The following is a 19,927-nucleotide window of genomic DNA, read 5'->3' on the forward strand; positions in this document are numbered from 1 at the left end:
TTTTTCTGAAGTGACAGGTGAAGGAAGCACTGAAAACATACAAATAGAGAGACAGCAAAGCAAACAACACACCACCACAAACCCCATGAGTCAGACCTTTAGGGACTATTAAACTGATAGCTCAGCTCTAACTGTTGAGTTTATATAGCTTTTGGAGAGATCTAAAATAATCCTGGATTAAACAAACATTTAAATATTTTACCCTTCATGAAAACAATAAAATATAAAGATAGTGGAACAGGAGCGAGAGTAACAGGCTTACTGAAAAAGATAACTAGCAAAGGGAAAAACAACCCATTCAAAGTCTGATTCTACCATTAGGGTCCCTGTTATATGATGCACTTACTCAGAAGTAAAGGTGTGACTGTACTTGAACTAGCTCTTTTGTAATTGCTTGGGTAACAGTGCTTAAGGTGCAGTGCTGTGATTTGGAACAGACTAACCCCATGTTTACATGAAGTGTGGCCTGCTTATAGAAATATCCCGAATAAAGAGAGCAAGGAGAGTCCAAAAGTGTATGAGTGCTTACTTTATCCCTCTGGGGATGAGGAACATAAACAGCCTTTTACTCCACTAAAATTAACAAAGCTATTTTTCATCACAGAGAGATGTGTTTTAGACAGCACCGAAGGACTCCGTAGTTGTTTTAAAAACAAAAGAAAATGAAGAGAAACAGAAGAAACCAGCACAAAATAAGGAAGAAAGGCTGAAATGAATTTTATTTCACAACACAGAGGAATTAAGAAGGAAAGTGTACTGAAATAAAAAGCACTGAAGGAAAATAAGGAAAACCAACAATTTAATGTACTGTAATTATTTATTCCACTATTGCCTTTTCCCATGACAATTTATTGATGATGTTTCACGGACCATCAATGAAGTAACACTATAAAAAACCCTAGAATCTTATTTCCTTCTGGTGTTTGTGCTAGATTGATAGTAACTAGTTCATGACAAAGGGGCAACCAGTTCAGCTTGAAGACTTGATGCAAGAGCAACGGGAGGGAAAAATAATTAAAAAAGAAAGATTAGTAATATTGTTTTAAGTTTGAAAGGAACATCAAGTGAAACAAATAAATAATTAGTTTAAGGCTAACAGTATTTTCAAAGCAAAAGGACTATTTCTGTTGCCAAGAAGATAGGGCATTTGACAGCTAATAAGACAGCGAGGCATTCAGCTTCCAAACAATAAAAGGTGAGAGTTAATATTACACTAATGAGCCACAAGCATACGGCTGGCTTGTTTTTTATTAACACTAATAAATGAGCTCATAATACTGATCAGAAGTGTTTGCTTTTTCTCCACACATCTCACAAAAGAATTTCAGGTGACAAGTACTATGATACATATGGTAGAAACAAACAGCTGTGGCCACAAAGATGTTTTGTTAACTGATGACTAATATATTCAGGAAGCAATCACACTATCATTAGTAAAAGTTTACAAACATTAAAAAGTGCATAACATTTGAAACCAACAACAACACAAAAATATATATTATATATATACTATATATAAAGTGACATCACCTCCTGTTAATAAAAGAAAACTAATCTTCTGACTTTGTGATTGGTGCTTATGTGATTGCCATGGTTTACTAGTCAGTCTCTCTCTTTACTCACCTTAGTCACACAGAGGTGTGGCTGCCCATTTTGCTTCATATATGGTCTTGTCTATTGGGGCAGGATGGGGGGAGGACATCAATCAGCATAGCTACTGCAAACTAGGTTATTAATCTGTAGATGTTTCAAGTAGTCTCCTGGATGGACAAGCTATCCTGGTATTTCAAAGAAGGTTCAGGACTGTCATTTTGGAATAAATGAAATGGGAAAAATCCAGTCTTTTGGGTGCTAGATGCGAAGTCTCTCATTTCCATTTCCTCCTAGCCAAAAGGCTGCTGAGGCAGCTTCTAGCACTTGGCTGTAACCTGGTGCATCAGTTAACAGGCTACTGGCTCTGCAAACTCAACAGCCTGATCAACTGAGGCAAAGGCAAGGAACAGAAAAAATACTCTCCCTACGTGGATCCAGGCCATGATCCACTAGCTGGGCTATCCCGCAATCTAAAACTTATTCCAGAATACGTTAATTGGCAATAACCTATGCCAGTTATTTTCCTGTGTGTAAACAAGGCCCATCCTTAAGATGTGAACCAGGAAAATCTCTAGCACCATGGAATCTGTTTGAATTTTAACCTATATAAGGCTATAAGTGTATTCTTAAAACTACCTTAACAATAAAATACTTGGACTAACATTTTAAAAAAATATCTCGGAGAAAGATTAAGAAATTGGGAATAAAATTAGAAAAATGGGGAAGAAGAACATAAAATATTCAAATTTGAGTCTCTGATAAGCAACTAGCTACAGGCAAGTGGCAAAACTGTACCAAGGACACAAAACACGCTGAAGTATTCACATTAACAAATCATTTTGAAGGCTCATCTAATAGCAAATTAGAGGGATGCTGAATCATTTCAGTTTAGGCATAATCAATTTAGCAGTTGACGTTTTAAATCTATCATGTGCACATCACCACATTATGCAAAATCCCAGCCCTTTCAAAACGCGTGGTAGAAAAATTCACAGTAACAGAAATATCCTTCATAAGCAGTTGAGAAGGGGCAGTGTGGAGCATCTAAGTCATACAATACAAAAACCATTGTAAATAACAGAGCTGTAAAACAGACGCAAAGTTCTAAAAACAGTGCTTTCTTTACAGTTCTTTTAATGGGTGAACGCTTTGGCCAGAGAATTTTAACTCTGAGGATCACACAAGCCTTTGCTTAAGATGCACAATTAGATCCTCTGATGTTTCACAGGCCATTTGCTACAAGATTTACCTGTTCTACTTTCTAAAAGTGTTCCCATCAAGTAGTCATTATGAAGGGATCCATCTGATGACACTATCCCAAAAAATCAAAACATGTTCAACCATTGCTAATGACAGAGGTAGAGAAAATTCTGTCTTCTGCCACAGCTTGCACCCCCATTTTTAGCATTGTGTTGAGTGGGTTCCAGCAGTGAAGACACATGCACTTTCTTTTCCACCAGCTTGCTCATGGAAACAAATTTGTTCCAGCATGCTCTTGTAGTCTGAAAACATCCAGCAGCTGCTTCAGTCGGTCAAAGTCAGATGTCAGCTTTCTTGCTTTGCTGCCTCCCCTTGGGCCTCCCCAGTTTGCTCACTTGGATTTCGTTGTGCATCTCCTTCTCCTTCTATAACAGACAAGAAAAGGATGAGTGATCCACCCTAAACCAAAAAGGTCTTCCTCCCAGAACCCCAACTGTTCAGCCACCAGTCTCAAAGTAAAGAGAAACTGAAATCTTGCATTAAATATGAAAACTTTTACTAAGATAGCCATACTTTGCATCTCAAGAGAGGCCTTCAAAAACAAATTCCTAGCTGCAATCACCACTATCATTTTAAGTACAGACCCTAAAGTAGCCATAAGAATTTAACAAAAATAGTGGGGTATTTTTGACAATTTCTTCATTATGATATTATGACAATATAAGAGAAAAAAGCCTCATTACACCAAGTCTGATCAGAGTTTACTATATAAAGAGACACAACTTCAGCAAAAGCAATAGTTTATTAAAGCTGCTTGCTCTGTGTGTCCATTTTCAGTACCATGCCCCACAGCATTCAGTCCAGCTGTCTTGCTGCAAACCACAGAACCATCTGAGGAAAAGAAAACATCTTACAGTGGCACATGAGCAGACAACCCATGAAGCCTGTCTAAAGAAGGCTAAGTAGTGCACTGAAAATGTTCTATTAGTACCTATATGCAAAATACTGTATTTCACTTAATGGTTAAAGACCTAAAAGGTTCAGGCAGGTGGAAGCTAAGTGCAAGTGAGACAGAAGTCCCTAAACATTGGACCTATTAGCTATAGGTACATAATAAGGAATAGAGTTAGGTAAGGAATAATGTTAAGTCATAAGTTGTCTCTTGTATCTTGCAAGGATTCAGAGTAACTTGTACTGAACTGGCTTGATACAGTAGTTAACAGAACAAGATTCCATAGACTAAGTTATAAAGGGACGTAGCAGTGCCTCTGACATGTAATCTATAGATCTTTAGAATATAATCGTTCTCAATAGAAAATGCTTATCGTTTCCTATTTTAGATCACACTGTACATCTGCACCACAAACACTTTTTCTCTTCTATAAGAAAGAGCACATTGCTAATGGAAAAAAAAAAGAAGTTCTTTGCATTTCAAAGAACACTGCAAAAGATCAGATGTGGCATCTGTGTTTGCTGCATGCACTAAGTATCGAGGTGGCAAAATGCCTCAAGAAGTATTGGCAATTATCAAATTCAACCTGATGAAAAGTTGTATGATAAACTGATTAACCTGTTAAACACTGAGGTTTGTTCTGCTCATTATGGATTGAGTAATAAATAAAAATCTGGTTTGCAAGGCACCTTCTCAGTAAATTATTTCTGAGTTTTACCTCTGACAAGGATTCCATCAGGAATGGATGGACATACAATTATTTCCTATTGGATGGAAATCCCTTTGGCCCAGGTTGTCCAAGCATTTTCTGCAAGGCCTACTACATTTTTTCTGATAGTGCAAATGCCCGGATGGGTGGAACCCGATTTTTTTTTTTTTAATTCCTTTTTTACCTGCTCTGTACTCCATACTACTGGCAAGTCTTTAATATCCCTCGTACTCTCTGGGTGAGTCAAGGTTTCCAGCAAAGTATTTGTGTTTAAAAGAAAAATCATCCTGGACACAAAGCATTTCACTATCTAAATGTTAAACATATTGCACAAAGATTCAGAGAAGGAGCACTAAGATTCTAACATACCACTTCTTGAAAAATTTTCTCAACTCACTGAAAAAACTCGCTAGTCTAAATCCATTTAATGTATAATACACCGTCTCACAGACTTTGCCTTTCTGCTGGCAAAGCTTTCCTATCAAAGGCCTTAAAATACATTTGCAGATAATTTTGCTTACGAGTTACAAGAACCTCCAAGTTGCCTAAGCACACTCTTGAACTATTCTTCCTTCAAAATATGATGTCTATAAGCTCTTAAGAGTAAGAGCTGCAATTCTTGCACAGCATTTTGAAACCAACAGATAGTATTACATAACCCCAAACCAAATAATCTACTGTAAACCATAATACAGTTGTGTGAGTTGGTAAGCTAGCAACAGTTACTAGTTCTGCTAACATGCAGCTTTTAACTCATTTTTTCTACCAGTGTTCCCAATGCTTACACTTAAAATATTTCTACCATGAACTAAAATTACTTTCAATCACAAATTTCTATGATCAGTCCTTCATTCCACTTCTCTGTGACTTCAAACACCTCCACTATCCCCAGGATTTTGGAGATGATTTGACCATCACAACTTCTACAGGGAAGTTTCTACTTCTGCACTGAATCTGTGTTCTAGGGCGTATCTGTAGACACCCTGCAAATCAGAAATTTGTTTTAGAGCTTAGTCTTGGGGAGACTGGTCCTCCTTCTTCATTGTACTTTTCCCTTACTACTTTCATTACTTCACAATGATCTGAATATGAAGTTTCTTGGAATTGCATTGGTTACCTTGAAAGAGTAACCAGAGCAGGAGAGCTACCAGCTGATTTCCCTACTAAAATCTTTCTTCTGCCTTCTGATTTCTGTTGCTGTTTTCTACTTAACAGATGTACACAGTGTTGCTTTTACTGAATTTAGAGAAAATGCCTTGCCACTGAGGACCTAGCATCTGTGTTTTAAATTTCAGTAAATACGGCCATTCCATACATAATAGCAGGTGGTTTGCTTATTATGGACAAAGAACACTGGAACAGTTGTTTTGAAGGGAGAGTATAATACAATAATTACAGGTATTACACATAATTATGCAGTAAACTCTTGATTGTCATCATCTTACCAATGAGGAGATTAACCAGTACTCCAGGTATCAAATAGTGCATGATAGAAAATATGTGGTCTTTAAAGAAGGCCTCACTGCCTAGTGCTGATCAAAGCTGCTCCTGTTCTTTACAGGAAATGTATCTGCAGGCTTTTCAAAGTGAATGTACTAAATATGCTTGGGTAGTTAATTTACATACGTTTCATAATAACCTTTTTTTTTTTTTAATCTACATTATCCTACTCTCCCATTACTCCATGTAGTTGAAAGCAAATGTACTCACAGTTTTACAAGAGAAGGCATACAGCTGTAATAAGAGACAAAAGAATTGAAACTTGATGTCTACGTTTGTATCGTTAGATAGCACTTAGCATAAACTGTTTGACATGCAACTTGAAATAAGTCAAGACACAACCCCTAGACATGTTTTCCCCTTAATCCTGTCAGGTGTGAGGCATACATACATCCCACAAGCACTCGTATATTCTGAACTGGAATATGGGATGCAAAATATTCTGTAGCCTCTCTTTGGTTTGGAGAGACATGATGGGATAATGCACTATTACAAATGATAATACAACATGTTTTCCAGTATTTGTGATTCAGAGGCTTTTATCCAGCACCTAGCTGTACTAACAATACAAACTTTATTTTCACTGTTTCCAGTTCAAACTGCATAACCTCCTGAAGCAGCATGCAGGCATCTTTGTGCATCTACTACCTAAGGCAATTTTATGAGCAACTCTGTACACTTTTCTGCAATAATTACCCAAGCTGCAAAAGAGGTCTCCAAGAAAAACTAAACTCCTGACTTATATATTAAAAATGAAGCTAACAGTTCCTTAAGCCATTATCATCACTACAGAGCTAACAGCACACACAAAATGCGTACCAACATATTACAGGCACAAAGTCACATTGTTTTTATATCTCACAAAAGTACACAGTTCTGGCTTACAATCACTCCAGCAGCTTAACTTAAAAACAGGGATTGTTTGTATCTTCTAAATGTACAAGATCAAAGACAATTTTGATAAATGCACATCTGAGACTGAAGAAAATTGAAGCAAGAAGGAAGGTTGGCATTATGCATTTCAAATGCCACCTACTTTCTATTTTTCCAACATTTTACACTTATCCCCATATTAAAATAAATAGACACACCTACACACATACTAATAAAGCTTTTCTTTTTTAATACAAAAAGAAAAAAAAATTAAAGGCCTGTCCCATCTAGAACCGCATGCATCTAGAAGCTACAAGCCGCAAACTGGTTAACTGCAGAAGGAATAACTTAATATGTACATTAGTCTTAAAGCCAAAAAAAAAATACTGCCCTCCAAACAGCACTATAGCCACCCATCTGACTGTCCAGCAATGACAATGCCCCTCAGAACTTCTGCTGTTGTCTCTGAGAAGTATACATGCACAAAACTGTCAGCTGCTTATCAACAGTTTGTTCTTTGCCACTATACTGGTTTGCACGGCAAGGGTTTGGTGGCAGGATGGTTGCAGGGGTGGCTTCTGTGAGAAGCTGCCAGAGGCTCCCCCTATGTCACACAGGACCAATGCCAGCCGCTCCTAGATGGAACTGTCACTGGCCAAGGCTGAGCCCATTAGTGATGGTGGGATAACTAATTTAAGAAGGGGGGGAAAAGTTACTGTGCAAGAGCAGTTGCAGCTGGAGAGAGGAGTAAGAATACATGAGAGAACCAGCTCTGCAGGCACCAAGGCCAGTAAAGGAGGAGGGGAGGAGGTGCTCCCAGCACTGGAGCAGGGATTCCCCTACAGCCCATGGTAAGGCAGGCTGTGCCCCTGCAGCCCATGGAGCAGGCTTGCTGGCAGGACTCGTGACCACACAGGGGACCCACACTGGAGCAGTTCGTAAAGAACTGCAGCGTGTGGGAAGGATTCATGTTGAAAAAGTTCACGAAGGACTGTCTCCTGTGGGAGGACTCCATGCTGGAGCAGAGGAAAAGTGTGAGGAGCCATCCTCCTGAGGAGGATGGAGCAACAGAGATAAAGTATGATGAACTGACCACAACTGCTATTTCCCTGCACCACTGGGGGGAAAGAGGTGGAGAATATCAGGAGTGAAGTTGAGCCTGGGAAGAAGGAAGGGATGAGGAGAAAGTGTTTTAAGATTTGGTTTTATTTCTTATGGCCCTACTCTGATTTGATTTGGCAGTAGGTTAAATTCATTTTCCCCCAGTTGAATGTTTTGCCTGTGATGGTTATTGGCAAGTGATCCCTTCTTGTCCTTATCTCAACCCATGAAGCTTTTTGTTATATTTTCTCTCCCCTGTCCAGCTGAGGAGACTAACAGAGCAGCTCTGGTGGGTACCAGGCATCCAGCCAGGGTCAACCCACCATAGCCACATTAGTTTTCTTCTGCTATTATTGAAGTGAGCATAAGATGTCTTTCCTAAGATCTGAAAAGAGCTTTCAAATATATATAAGATGCATTCATTAACCCCCACCCACATAACATGAAAATAATTGCATAGCCATATTACTATTTTTATATAATTTTTCTTTAAGGCCCTTCAGCATACACTGTTCCTCCTTCCTGTCAGCTGAGGGTACACAACCAGCTAAAAATTTTGGTAATATCAGAGGTGAAATAAGGTTTAGGGTTGCATTAGTACTAATCACCTTAAAAGAAGGACAAAGGATCAGCAGAAAAGGGAAAAAGACAATTTACCCAGGAACAAAGATCCAAGTAAAACAAGTAACAGTGCAGTGCTATTGCTCTGTCCTTTGGCAGCTGAAAACAAAATCAGTCTACACAATAACCTTTCAAGCAGATACATGGCTTCTCCTAAAGGTTTCAAACCAGAGAGCTTCCACTGAAGGATATTATGATGAGTTGCGTCTTAATAAAAACTTCTGTATACTCAATTTTCCATGAAATTTATCCTCATATGGACCCTACTACTAGGCACTCGCTGCAGAATGACTTTTATTTCAGTCATATGTTGTACTTGCAAATAGCCTCCCTTCCCATTTATGACATCTGAGCTTCTTATTGCAAGCAACCCCTGCTGATCAGAAAAAAACATTTTTGTTGCAAAATTACATTTGTAATTTTACTTTTAAATAAATATAACAGAAGACCAAGATGTACTCACCCGTTTTGTTTATATCAAGCTCTGATAACTTTAAGGCTAGTTCACTAGAGTTTCCACCCGGAGAGGACACAAGTATGTCATGTAATGCATTTCTTCTACCAGTTCTTCCTGAAGCAATAAAGTCTGCATATGTAGATTCCACATCAGTCATTGCTAACAAATATCCACATAGCAGTACCTGGAACAAAGGAAAAAAAGAGACAAGAACTTCTACCACCAGAAAAACACCTGACATTATGGAATAGGAACAGAAAACTAAAGGGTTCTCATTGTGCAGTAGATTGGCTAACAGTAAGCAGCAAAAGATGCCCCAGCCTTAAAATTTGGAGAAATTGGAGAAGAAATAGAGTAGAAAGCAAAAAGTGTGTGGATTTTTATGCAACCTGTATTCAACAGTATTTTAAACAACTTCATTTTTCATATTTCATAATATGCGAGTGAGTACTTTATAAAAGCAATGACCTCAGCAATATAATTTCTTTATAGAGCTGTCTCTGCTTTTAATATTAGCTGAGAAGTAGGAGGTAGGTAGGGGGTGGAACAAAGTTCTTTTCTGCACTAAAAGCAGAGCGTAAGGAGTAATAAAGTACAAATCGATAATGCTTTTGCACGCAGAACACTGTTCTCATACACAGGCACAGCTTTGTGTATTTTCCTTTCTGTTAGTATGATTAGTTTTGGCATTGCATATAGACCTCTTCAGACTCAACTACGTTATTCTGGCGTGGTAGTTGCACCAAAGCAAATGAATGTATTACCATAACATCACTGAAATTAATGGAGACAGGCTAACAGAGCAAGCAGAACAGCTAAACTGTAATGCACAGGTTACAAAACAGGACTCTGTAAGCTACATACAAACTTGGAACTTATTTTCGCTATAAAAATATTTCTCATGTTTTATCGGAATAACATGACAACATGCGTTAATGTAAGATTTGCCAAAGATACAAGAAAAATCCTTTTTCAGCCTCAGTAAGAGAACTATTCGAATCCCTGCTGGAGTCTGCTATAGATCTAACCTGTTCAGGCATTTTTAAATTTTTCTTTATTTATAGAATTAGAACCAGAGACCAAGGGGTGGGGAGCCACTTTCTCTTGGTGTTCACATTACTTTTACTCTGGTTGAATTTGCACTCATCTAAGGCTTCCTGCAAAAATCTAGACTACCCTGCTTCAAATGTAGCTTCCCTCACATTTTGTGTTTGGATGAAGTCGAGAAATAAGGGAAACCTTTTCCTAGAGCACTACTCCAAATAAAAGAACCACTAGTGAAGCACAATACAAAACTAGCACCCCCACAGTTGCATGCTTCCTTTATTTCTAAGCAGTAATTGTGTGGTTTTGAATACTGCAGAGAGGACGTGGCCGTAAGGGCAGCATTGCAGAGCTGTATGCAGTGAGAGGCTTTAGCTATTATTACTGAAGTTTCACATTTGCATAGAATGTACAAATCTTTTTAATCAGTTCCTACTGCTATTGCTGGGCACTGAATAAGCTCCTGAAGTCATCAAAAACACTAACAGCAGCAAGAGATACAGGTTTCTCTAAGGAAAAAAAAAACAAAAATACAAACCAAAACTAATTTTTTTTATAAACACATTTTTATCTTGAAAACGGATGCATAAAAAGACAACAAGCAACCCCTCCCCACCCATACGCCTCTCAAATAACTTCACAAATCCTGTCCATTCTTCATCTTCATTCTAGTCCCCCCCCCCCAACTTCAATTAGCTGTATGAGGATGCAAATAATGATGTATCTGAGAAGCCAAGAAAAGGGTTCTACACCATATTTTATTTAGTCTAAACATAACTATACCAAGTATCATTGTATGACTGACAGACTTAAGTTCATTCCTATCAAGCTTTGGTGTCCCATGCCAAATACTGAATGGCTGACAGGATAATTCTACTCCTATGAACAACCACTATGAACCAGGAAATTGTTTAAATTCCTTCACACGAACCAGAAAACAACCTACAAAACCTAACAAATACCTACAGCATGGAAAGAGGTCAGCATCGACTGAAAGCCTGCCTGACACACACAAAATAGCATAGCGCTTCTCAATTAACAGATGCTTTCATGAGCATGACAGCATGTACATTTCTTCCATGAAGTGCCCTCTTCTTGAAACTCTGTAAGAATATTGAAGCAAATGAGGAATAAGAAGCCTACCATTTGTTCTTTGCCCAAGGTGAAACATCACAATGCCAACCATGTAGTAATGAAGCATACAGCTTGCAAAGGTGAAGGGAAAGAGCAAGGACAGTCATGATAAGGTAAGAAATATAAGCTTTTCAGACTTATCTAACCTGTTCACTAAAGAATAACATCCAGCAACATCAGAAAATAAAAGATTCTTAGTGAAAATTCCAAGAGTTACATTTGTTCATGCCTGTTATTGCAACTGGCCTGTAGAAAAGAAAGTGCAAAACCTCAAAAAAAAAAAAAAAAAAGCATTAGTGCAGTACCAGCCCAAAGTCATCATAGCTATCACACCTGTAAAGACATTAGTTCCTTCACAGCTCAGAAAAAAAAAATGCCAGAGAAGAATATTCTTTTGCTACTTTGCATGCTGCATATTAGCGCATCAGGAACCAAATAAGCAGAGAAGACTACGGCTGAGGTAGGACAAACTATAAGGCTGTGAGGCTGGCAAAGTAAGCAATGTTGTACTCTGTGAGCAACTCCCTGGACTATACAGGTTGCACTGCACAGAATACCCTTCTGTAAGATTACATCGTTCTTGAAACATTCCATAACACACGGAGAAAACGCCAGGGAAATCTCAAGCTTATTTAATTTTAGCTATGAAACAAGGAAAATGTGCTTGTGGAGAACTTTATTTTAAATCTTCATTTTCTATAGGCTAAATATGGCATTACTATAACAACAATCTGATCAAAAAAGAATGTTACCAAACATACATTTATTAACACTTCCAAGTCTTCCAGTCTGCGTCTTCTTCTAAATATCAAACACCATTCTATTTTGTATTGGCATTATCTTCAGACATTACTGCATAAATATGGAACTTCACTGATATCACCCAAGAGCTCCCCTTCCAATGTATGGCTCAGTGCCCAGCAGTCTGTACTTATCCACTGAACCAGTCATTAAGGCATTACCATTCACTCAAAAAACTTTTTTTTCCTTCAGTCTCTCTGGAAGGAATGGAATTCCCTAATAATCCCGTGAAACATAATTTGAATTGCTCAACTAATTCCATTAACAGATATGTTAAGAATTGGGGTCACAGTCAGCTTATTTAGTTATTTTCTAAGTTGCAAAACCAGTATATGTGCAAAACTCTGCTATATGGTATTCAGCTGAAACAAGAAAGCTGCAAACCTCACTGTTCCTGCCAACTGAACCAGCAAAGCAGTTCTGTGAGCATAAAGACCAATGAAACCTGCTGTTGGAGGACTGGATTCCTTGGTAACTGATCAGATACTATCCCCTTTTATGTCTCTCAGAGCTGTGCTTTGTCTTCCTCCCCCACATAGAGTCAACTTAGCCTGGTAGTGAGTAGAGTTTGCAATACAGGTCTGTGTATTTTCATATGGCATCTTTCCTTTCCTCAGGTTCTTAGTTTCATAACTACTAGAAATGTATGGGTATCAGACTTCCACCTCTTTTGCTTCCCAACTCCTTCCTCCCAAAGAAATCTGTGCTGAAAATTATTGGAAAGCATTTAAAGAATTATGAAGGATGAGTAAAGTAGGTAGGCATGGTTGCTATCTTAGATTTTAACCAGTGTAACAAGACATCTCTGAATTATTAATGAATATTCTGGATAACATACTGCTACACCTGCAAAAGGCCTACTTCTATATCTTATGCAAATGAACAGATTTTACAGGTAAGCATTATAAGGAGTAGAATTAATATCCAGAGAATGCAGAAGAAAAGAGGGATGACAAGAACCATATAATTTATTATGTACAGAACAAGTCAGTATTTGTGATTTCAGAAAGTTCCCAAAATGCTTCTTGATCTCCACAATTTAATTTCTGAGCTAAATTTCCTATTTCTATGCTATATATAACAAATCATAACCCCAAGTTTCTGAACTGTCAAATTTCTACAGCTGTTTTCCTCCTTCTATGTACTCCGGTCTTATTGAAAGTACTCTTAAAATAAACCCCTAAAAAGTTAGTGATGACTTCACAAATGAAAACCCAGTTTGACTGTGTTCCATAATCATTCAGTGAAGCCAGGCGTTATAGTGTCATTGTCCTCGTGAGTCTGGAAGTGGGAGTACAGAAGTTATGTTGGCATACCAGCATGAATTAAAAGTAAGTGCTGTTTAAGGGACTGTTTAGCCTGTTTAAGGGACTAGCTACTTAAAAGAAACCCAAACACCTTTAAAGTACCCTCATTAATCAGTATTTATCATTTTAAAAGGAAGACAGAATAAGAATGTGCCCTGGACATATGACTTGTCTATGGGATTCGGCTTATGTTGCTGGCACAGGAGAGCTGCCATTTTCTTGGTAACATGCAGTGTAAGACTAAGAGATGCTACCCCTCAGTATCTACTCCCCCTCTTCTCCATATATGCTTAATGGTGGCACTGAATACGGAATTTTTTAAAATAAAACTCTCCTAGGCTTTGGCTGCTAAACGTTGTATCACGATCAGCACATTATTTAAATATAATTACCCATATTCAGCTTTCATAAGGGAAGAAAAAAAAATAGAACTTGTCATTTAATAACATGTCTGTTTTAGAGGTGGTGTGTAATTATGCTTTTAAAATACACTTGGGTTCCAAGTGTAGCCCTGGCTTAGAGACAGGGCTCTTTCCAGTGAGGCAATAGCTCAGTTCCACAGCAGCCTGTTCCTAGATTCCTACCTCATGCATGCATAGTCTGCTATGTTGAAAGCAGAAACATAGGAACAATTTAACAAAGGGATATTTTTCCACAGGAAATGGTATCTGTTGTGCTTTACAACAGTACTGCTTTTGCACAGACACAGATAAGAAGAAAATAGCATTAACTCTTGAAAATCAATTAAAGGAAATGTAAATATCCATGCCAGCCAGTGAGCTGGACAGTATTTTAATCTGCACTTTGAAAATCCCTTATGTAGTTTTGTCTGCCTGATGTTTCTGAAGTGATCGCTTCTACAAAATAGTGATATAGAACAGGTTACTTACCTTTTTGACAGTTAATATTTCTGTGAATCTAGTACATGCAGTACTCCTAGTACTATTAAGATCTTAATGGAAATTAGTAGCCAATTCAACTGGTTAAAAAACCAAAACAGAACAAACAAAATGAGTATCTGAAATTTATTCTTTTTTAACTAGAAAAAAATTAAGAAGCTGTTTTAAATTGCATTAAAAAAGCACTATGAAGTTGGATATCCTTCAGCTTATAGCCTGTACAAAGAGATCATTTGCTAAGACAGGTTTTCCTTCTGCATTATCTAAATTATATTTTACCTAAAGAGATCTACAGAACTAAAAGCCAAGTAGTTAAATTGTCACTGTGTCCTTGCTCAGGCAAATGCCATTATGCCCGTGCCCATGAGGATTTAGTTTCACATCTACAACTTAATTTCAGTTCACAAATTCAGTTTTACCTTCCACTATGGCGTAAAAATGGGCAGTGACGTAACACCAGTAAATAAAACAAACAAAAAAACCTAACCAACCAAAAAAAAAAAAAACAAACCCACCTAAAAAAAAAAAACACCTAATCAATGAGGCAATACTACAGAAACTTTGGTTCTTTGGAAAGATACAGCACACAGGCAGTCATTCCCACTGATCAGTAGTGAGATTATTGGCAGTAATTATAAACACTAAGTGTTTTGATATTTTGAAATGAATACCAGGAGGAAACAAATCACAACATTTAAGTATCCAAATGGGCACTCTATGTTAGGCAATGGAAGAGAGTGAATTATCATCTACCATCTCTAGTCACTGCTCGACCTAAAAAGAATGGCAAACAAAATGTGCTTTCAAAGAGGCATCTATTGCTGTGTGACTTTTTTAGCTGCAGTAGGTGAACAGACCTCCTGGCTTCTGAAAGGAAGAAGGAAGTTAAAGTATTACTTTTCAGGATGCTCCAGTACTCTCTGTGAGCAACTAAATCCATTGCTATAGCACATCATAACCATAATGATGGATTAGGCCCTCAAGCAAGATGGAAGCTATCAAGCTTCCCATGTGACACACAACTAGCAGTCCTGCAGAGCATTCCCACATCCCTCTAAGTTGTGGGGAGGTTGATGTCACAGGTTTCTGGAAAGACGAAGGCAGGTATGCAGCACTGCAGTTTATTTGTTTAGAAAGGTATGATGCTTTAACCCAAAGAGCAGGGTTTACACAATACTGAACAAGTACAATGTTTTGTTCAAAAGGGATGGTTTCAGCCTGTGGGGAAAGTCTGTCCACTGGGACCTCTATAAGGCAATCCAGCAGCACATCTCTTCAAGCAAAGAGATTTCAGAGAGGCAAGTCCGCAGAAGAGTATCAAGACACAAAATTTACCTCTTGACAGGAAAGAGGAATTCTCCCTCAACTGCTGGGTTACTGGAAAGGCCCAGTCTATTGAGGACTCACAACGGACCGACAGCTTAGGAATGCTTTATGCAAAGAGAAAAGACTTTCTGCAGAAATGTAAAGTAGATGTCTGCTTAGCATCAGGATGTCGAGAAAAGGCGAAGTTGTGTAGGCTTTGCTCATGAAGCATCTTTGTATCTTTCTAACCCTGCCCTTAATTCAGGATTCATGCTATAGGCAAGTTCATTCTCTCAGGAACTTCCATCAACAAGTACCAGCCTGCACAGTCAGCACTTTAAAGGTATTTATCAACACAATACTCATTAGAAAACATAGCTGAGTCTCTCATACCTATTCTTTATAGAACTAATGAGCACTATAGAGGCTATTTTTGTAACAATGTCTCCTCTATTCACTGCTACGTACACTACCATTTATATGGCTTAATGTGGGAAAAAAAAGAACAGATCACTAACAGCCATAAGTAACCTACAAGTGTTTTGGGCCAAACTGTTAGGAACCACTGTAATCCTTACAGACAACTTTTAGCTGAAAAAACCCTTACACATTTAGCCAACTTGTGACTGAAGGTCTGACAGCAAAACAGTTCCCTGAATTACTTGCAGACTAGTATGAGCCATGTAAACAATCAGTGGTACAAAGGCAATAATGTGGAAACCACTCAGATAGAGGGTTTTCTACCAAGCATATCTCCAATTTTTGACAGAAGATTAATGCTATGAAAGGGGGCACGAATGAGATTCACGCCTGTGTACACATACATAGGTAGTACCTGTAAGAGGTGATTCATCTGATCGACATTGAGCATTAATTATAGAATGAATGCAATGAGCACCTTCAATGTGCTTACCTCTTCCTACTGAACTGAAAAAAAAAACCAACCATCTAGAGGGTTGAGCAGAGATCTTTATTACACATGCATTAATTTAGGTGACAGCCTACTCCAGATGACCTAAAAGGATTCTGGTCCATTACATTCTTAAATTTAGCATATATAAAATACTTATCCACTCAAGATCTCTTCCCCACAATGTCTCTTCTCCCCCCTGCAGCTATACATCTTGGTAGGTATTGCTTTACTGGTACTAATGCTTTTGAGGTCAAAGGAAAAAAAAAAAAAAACAACAACAAAAAAAAACAAACCAAACCAACAAAAACCAAGCCAAAAACCCCCAAACAAAAAAAGACTTCATTTTCATAAAAAGTGAAACAGGAAATGCACACAGACAGTACGCAGTACATTGCTGGGTACTTTCCAGTTAAATGGGAACAGCAGTGTATCTTAAGAAACAGTTCCACGGTGCAAGGCAACCCCCACTCATTTGTAAGCGCTGAAATACTCAGATGGACTATAGATTTTAAAAGTTAAACATCCCTAAGTAATTAATTTTAGTTGCTGCAATTCCTGACAGCGAACCATGAAACTAACATCAAGATTCACGATCTCTAGCTAGTTATAAGCCAAGAAATTTAGACCATTTCTTCCATATTAATATATGCCAAATCTGATAAAATACATAGCTTTGTTATGCTAGGGTAAGAACTAACGTGAGCCTTGTTCTTCATCATTTTAAAAAGCCAGTAAAGGTAATGGTTAGCAAGAAGGTATTAGCACTGCAAAGATTTATTCATGTATGTGCTGGGGTGGGGGAACATGACAGAATTCCAAAACCACAATAGGGTGTGAAGAATCAGACTTCATGTAGGGAGACATCATTCAAAAGGGTACTCTATCTGGAGCACAAGACCTGCAAAAAAAAAAAACGGTGGGGATGGGGAGGAAGCAGTTAGAGAACTCAGAGTTCAGTTAGAGAAACCAGTTAAGCCTGTACTTCTAATGGGAGATACTGTCTACTGTAGTGGAACCCTCTAGCTGCTCTACCAAGAGGTACCCAGTGAGTTAGCAGGACTCAGGGACTTCACGCAGGGCCACTGATTTGAACAAGTTTGGCTCACTGAAAAGACATTTTATGGGAAAGATGGGAAAGCCTTAGGACATCTTACAATGTAAAGATTAAACCTGGTCACGTGCTTAACAATATTATATACTAATTCTTCATATGGCATCTTTGTATTTACTTGCTACAATTCTTCAGCGTTTCAGTACAATGTGTATTCTAGCTACCAAGTATTCAACATACCTAAATGCTCCACAATTTAGCTATCCTTAAACTGTTAGTATTTAAAAAAAAAAACAACATCCAAGACCCCTTCCTCAAATCTTTAAGACACTTTATGTTACTAGACAGATGTGCCATTTGTTGTATTACATGGCTTTTCAGCAGTTTCTGGTGGAGTAACTTAAACTGTCTGCATGTGACTACCTTTTAAAAATCACGCAGTCATGACTCATCATGAAAGTACATCTCGCAGCATCCAGAACAGAAGAGCTTGAGATTATTACTGTTTCTTCTTTGGCAGTGGCAAAAGCAGTACTGGAAGGAAGGGATTTGCCTTTTTTTGGTAGCAAGATCACACACTTGGTATGCTACCAAGTACTAAATATTTGTTCCTATGTTTGCTTCGAATAATCAATTACCTCTTGCAAAACCAGAGCTGCTATAGTATAATATTCTTCTGTTAAAATTTCACACTTCACATGTAAGTTTGGAGTTTGCCAAGAATACACCCAATGACACAGCATTTTTCAGTACTTGCCAAGATGAATACCACTGGGCCAGACTGGAGTCAAATGAACATAAGACAAGCAGCTTTTTAATAATGTAAATATCTGAACCTCTTTGTGCCACAATATATTAATAAGTATTTAATTCAAGGTGTACTGGGTCAACTTCTTGGCTCATCAATAATATTTTTTTTTCTCCTGTGGCAGTCACTGGCAGTCATTTAACATGTCCTTTACCTTTGAATTAGTTTTTCCAGCCACCAGACATTCTGCCTTCTAATTACTATCTAGAAGCTTAAAAAAAAAAAAAAAAAGCGTAGCACAATCTGGCTGACAGAATTTCAAGTTTTGTAACCTAAAAGCAGTTCAATTTATTACACCTCACACAATAAAATCACATTTCATATTGCATATGATTTTTTGTTAGTCTCAGCCTTACATTTTTCAAGGTTTCCATTATTTTTTGCATTCGGTTCCCATGTATACACTGACTACTTTAGAGTCTAAGGACTGCCTGGCTCTGTTGCTATGCAACAGCATAGCCTACTTACGGATTCCTGAAATAATTGTCTCAAATGGGCTTTTTTTAGACTTGTTTCCAGCAGGAATACTTTACTGTTTCTTTATAATAATATTATTACCACAATATTAGACAGTGGTCACCTGGGAAGTTTTGGTATCTACCTTAAGATGACAAAAAACAACGACACTGCTTGCAAAATCCAGAACGTAACTCCTGCATTAGCACAGGAGGAGTAAACATGTCTAATATTGCTGTAGATTTGCCAGATGTTCTGCAGGTATATGAGAGCTACATATTTACAAGGGGGGGGAAATATCTTTTTTACTGTTTATTTCAGTCAAGGGGAAGAAAGTTATCTTCTTAATGTAGAATGTGCCACCAGTCAGAAAAAAAAAAATAAACCCTCTTTATATCGGGTCTATTATAAATTTAACCAGCTCAACATAAGGAACATATCCACAAATATTCCATGTTGCAATTCATTATAAAATAAGCTGATTTCAAAACTCTTTTAAGACAAGGTTGCGCATTTTTAAAATCACAGTACAGATAACATGAACCAGGGTTGCATTTGCTTTTTGAGGTTCCTTCAAGCAGCCCTTGAGAAACTGTCTTGTGTAACATTCAATCTCTCCAGCCTCAAACAGCATTTTTCTTGTTACAGCCTTATAGTGTAACGGTGGACCAATGTGCTTGGTTTCCTTATTGCTGAATTCTTCAGGAATCCTTTCTGTAACAATATAGGGAGCAATATAAACATAGTGCTCTTATTAAAGCATCAATCAGCTCTAGGGGGTCAAATACCTTACTATGTACCAGGCTAAGGGATCAAACAAGGGAGATTTTAATGAAAGAAAATATTTTACCTCCTATTCTTCTCTTTAGCATGCTCAGTGGCAGTTCTGTCTATGGAGAGCTGTGTACCAGTCCAGAATTGAGGTAGAGAGAGGAAGGATGTTTCCCAGACACAGGGAAAACAGGAACCAGGTTTAAATTGAGGCCCTTCCAGAGGCAAGTCCACCTGCAGTCTTTTAAAGGAAGAGAGCAGCATTTCCATAATGTTGGCAAGATTCTGTGTCTTAAAGATGACTTTTTCATAAACAGAATAGTTGTGGTAGGCACAGGTATGGGCTTCAAAACAAATCTCTACAGGTGCCGACAGGAAAAAGCAGTGGGTCGTAGTAGTAGGGGACTGTACACTGAAAGGGACAGAAGCACT

At 38.0% G+C, this 19,927-nt stretch overlaps 1 protein-coding gene across 3 annotated transcripts in view; it reads right to left on the bottom strand.

Annotated features, from left to right (window-relative positions):
* Nucleotides 1-693: 693 nt before the first annotated feature.
* The window catches only part of PKIA (cAMP-dependent protein kinase inhibitor alpha), a 44,579-nt gene continuing 25,345 nt past the window's right edge, over nt 694-19,927 (bottom strand). For 2 of the 3 annotated variants that reach the window (XM_061448250.1, XM_061448251.1), the window contains exons 2-3: nt 9,013-9,190; nt 694-3,218 (exon numbers count right to left, since the gene is read on the bottom strand). In XM_061448250.1, the coding sequence (XP_061304234.1) occupies nt 3,139-3,218; nt 9,013-9,163 (231 nt within the window). In that variant the 5' untranslated portion in view covers nt 9,164-9,190 and the 3' untranslated portion in view covers nt 694-3,138. Of the gene's footprint in view, nt 3,219-9,012; nt 9,191-11,330; nt 11,427-19,927 lie in introns of those variants that run through there. The other variant, XM_061448249.1, reaches the window with a different exon arrangement.

Source organism: Pezoporus flaviventris, unplaced genomic scaffold (genome assembly GCF_033815535.1).
Source record: "Pezoporus flaviventris isolate CSIRO_AGI_PZ_B2104156 unplaced genomic scaffold, CSIRO_AGI_Pfla_v1 ptg000007l, whole genome shotgun sequence".
In the NCBI taxonomy this organism is placed as follows: Eukaryota; Metazoa; Chordata; class Aves; order Psittaciformes; family Psittacidae; genus Pezoporus; species Pezoporus flaviventris.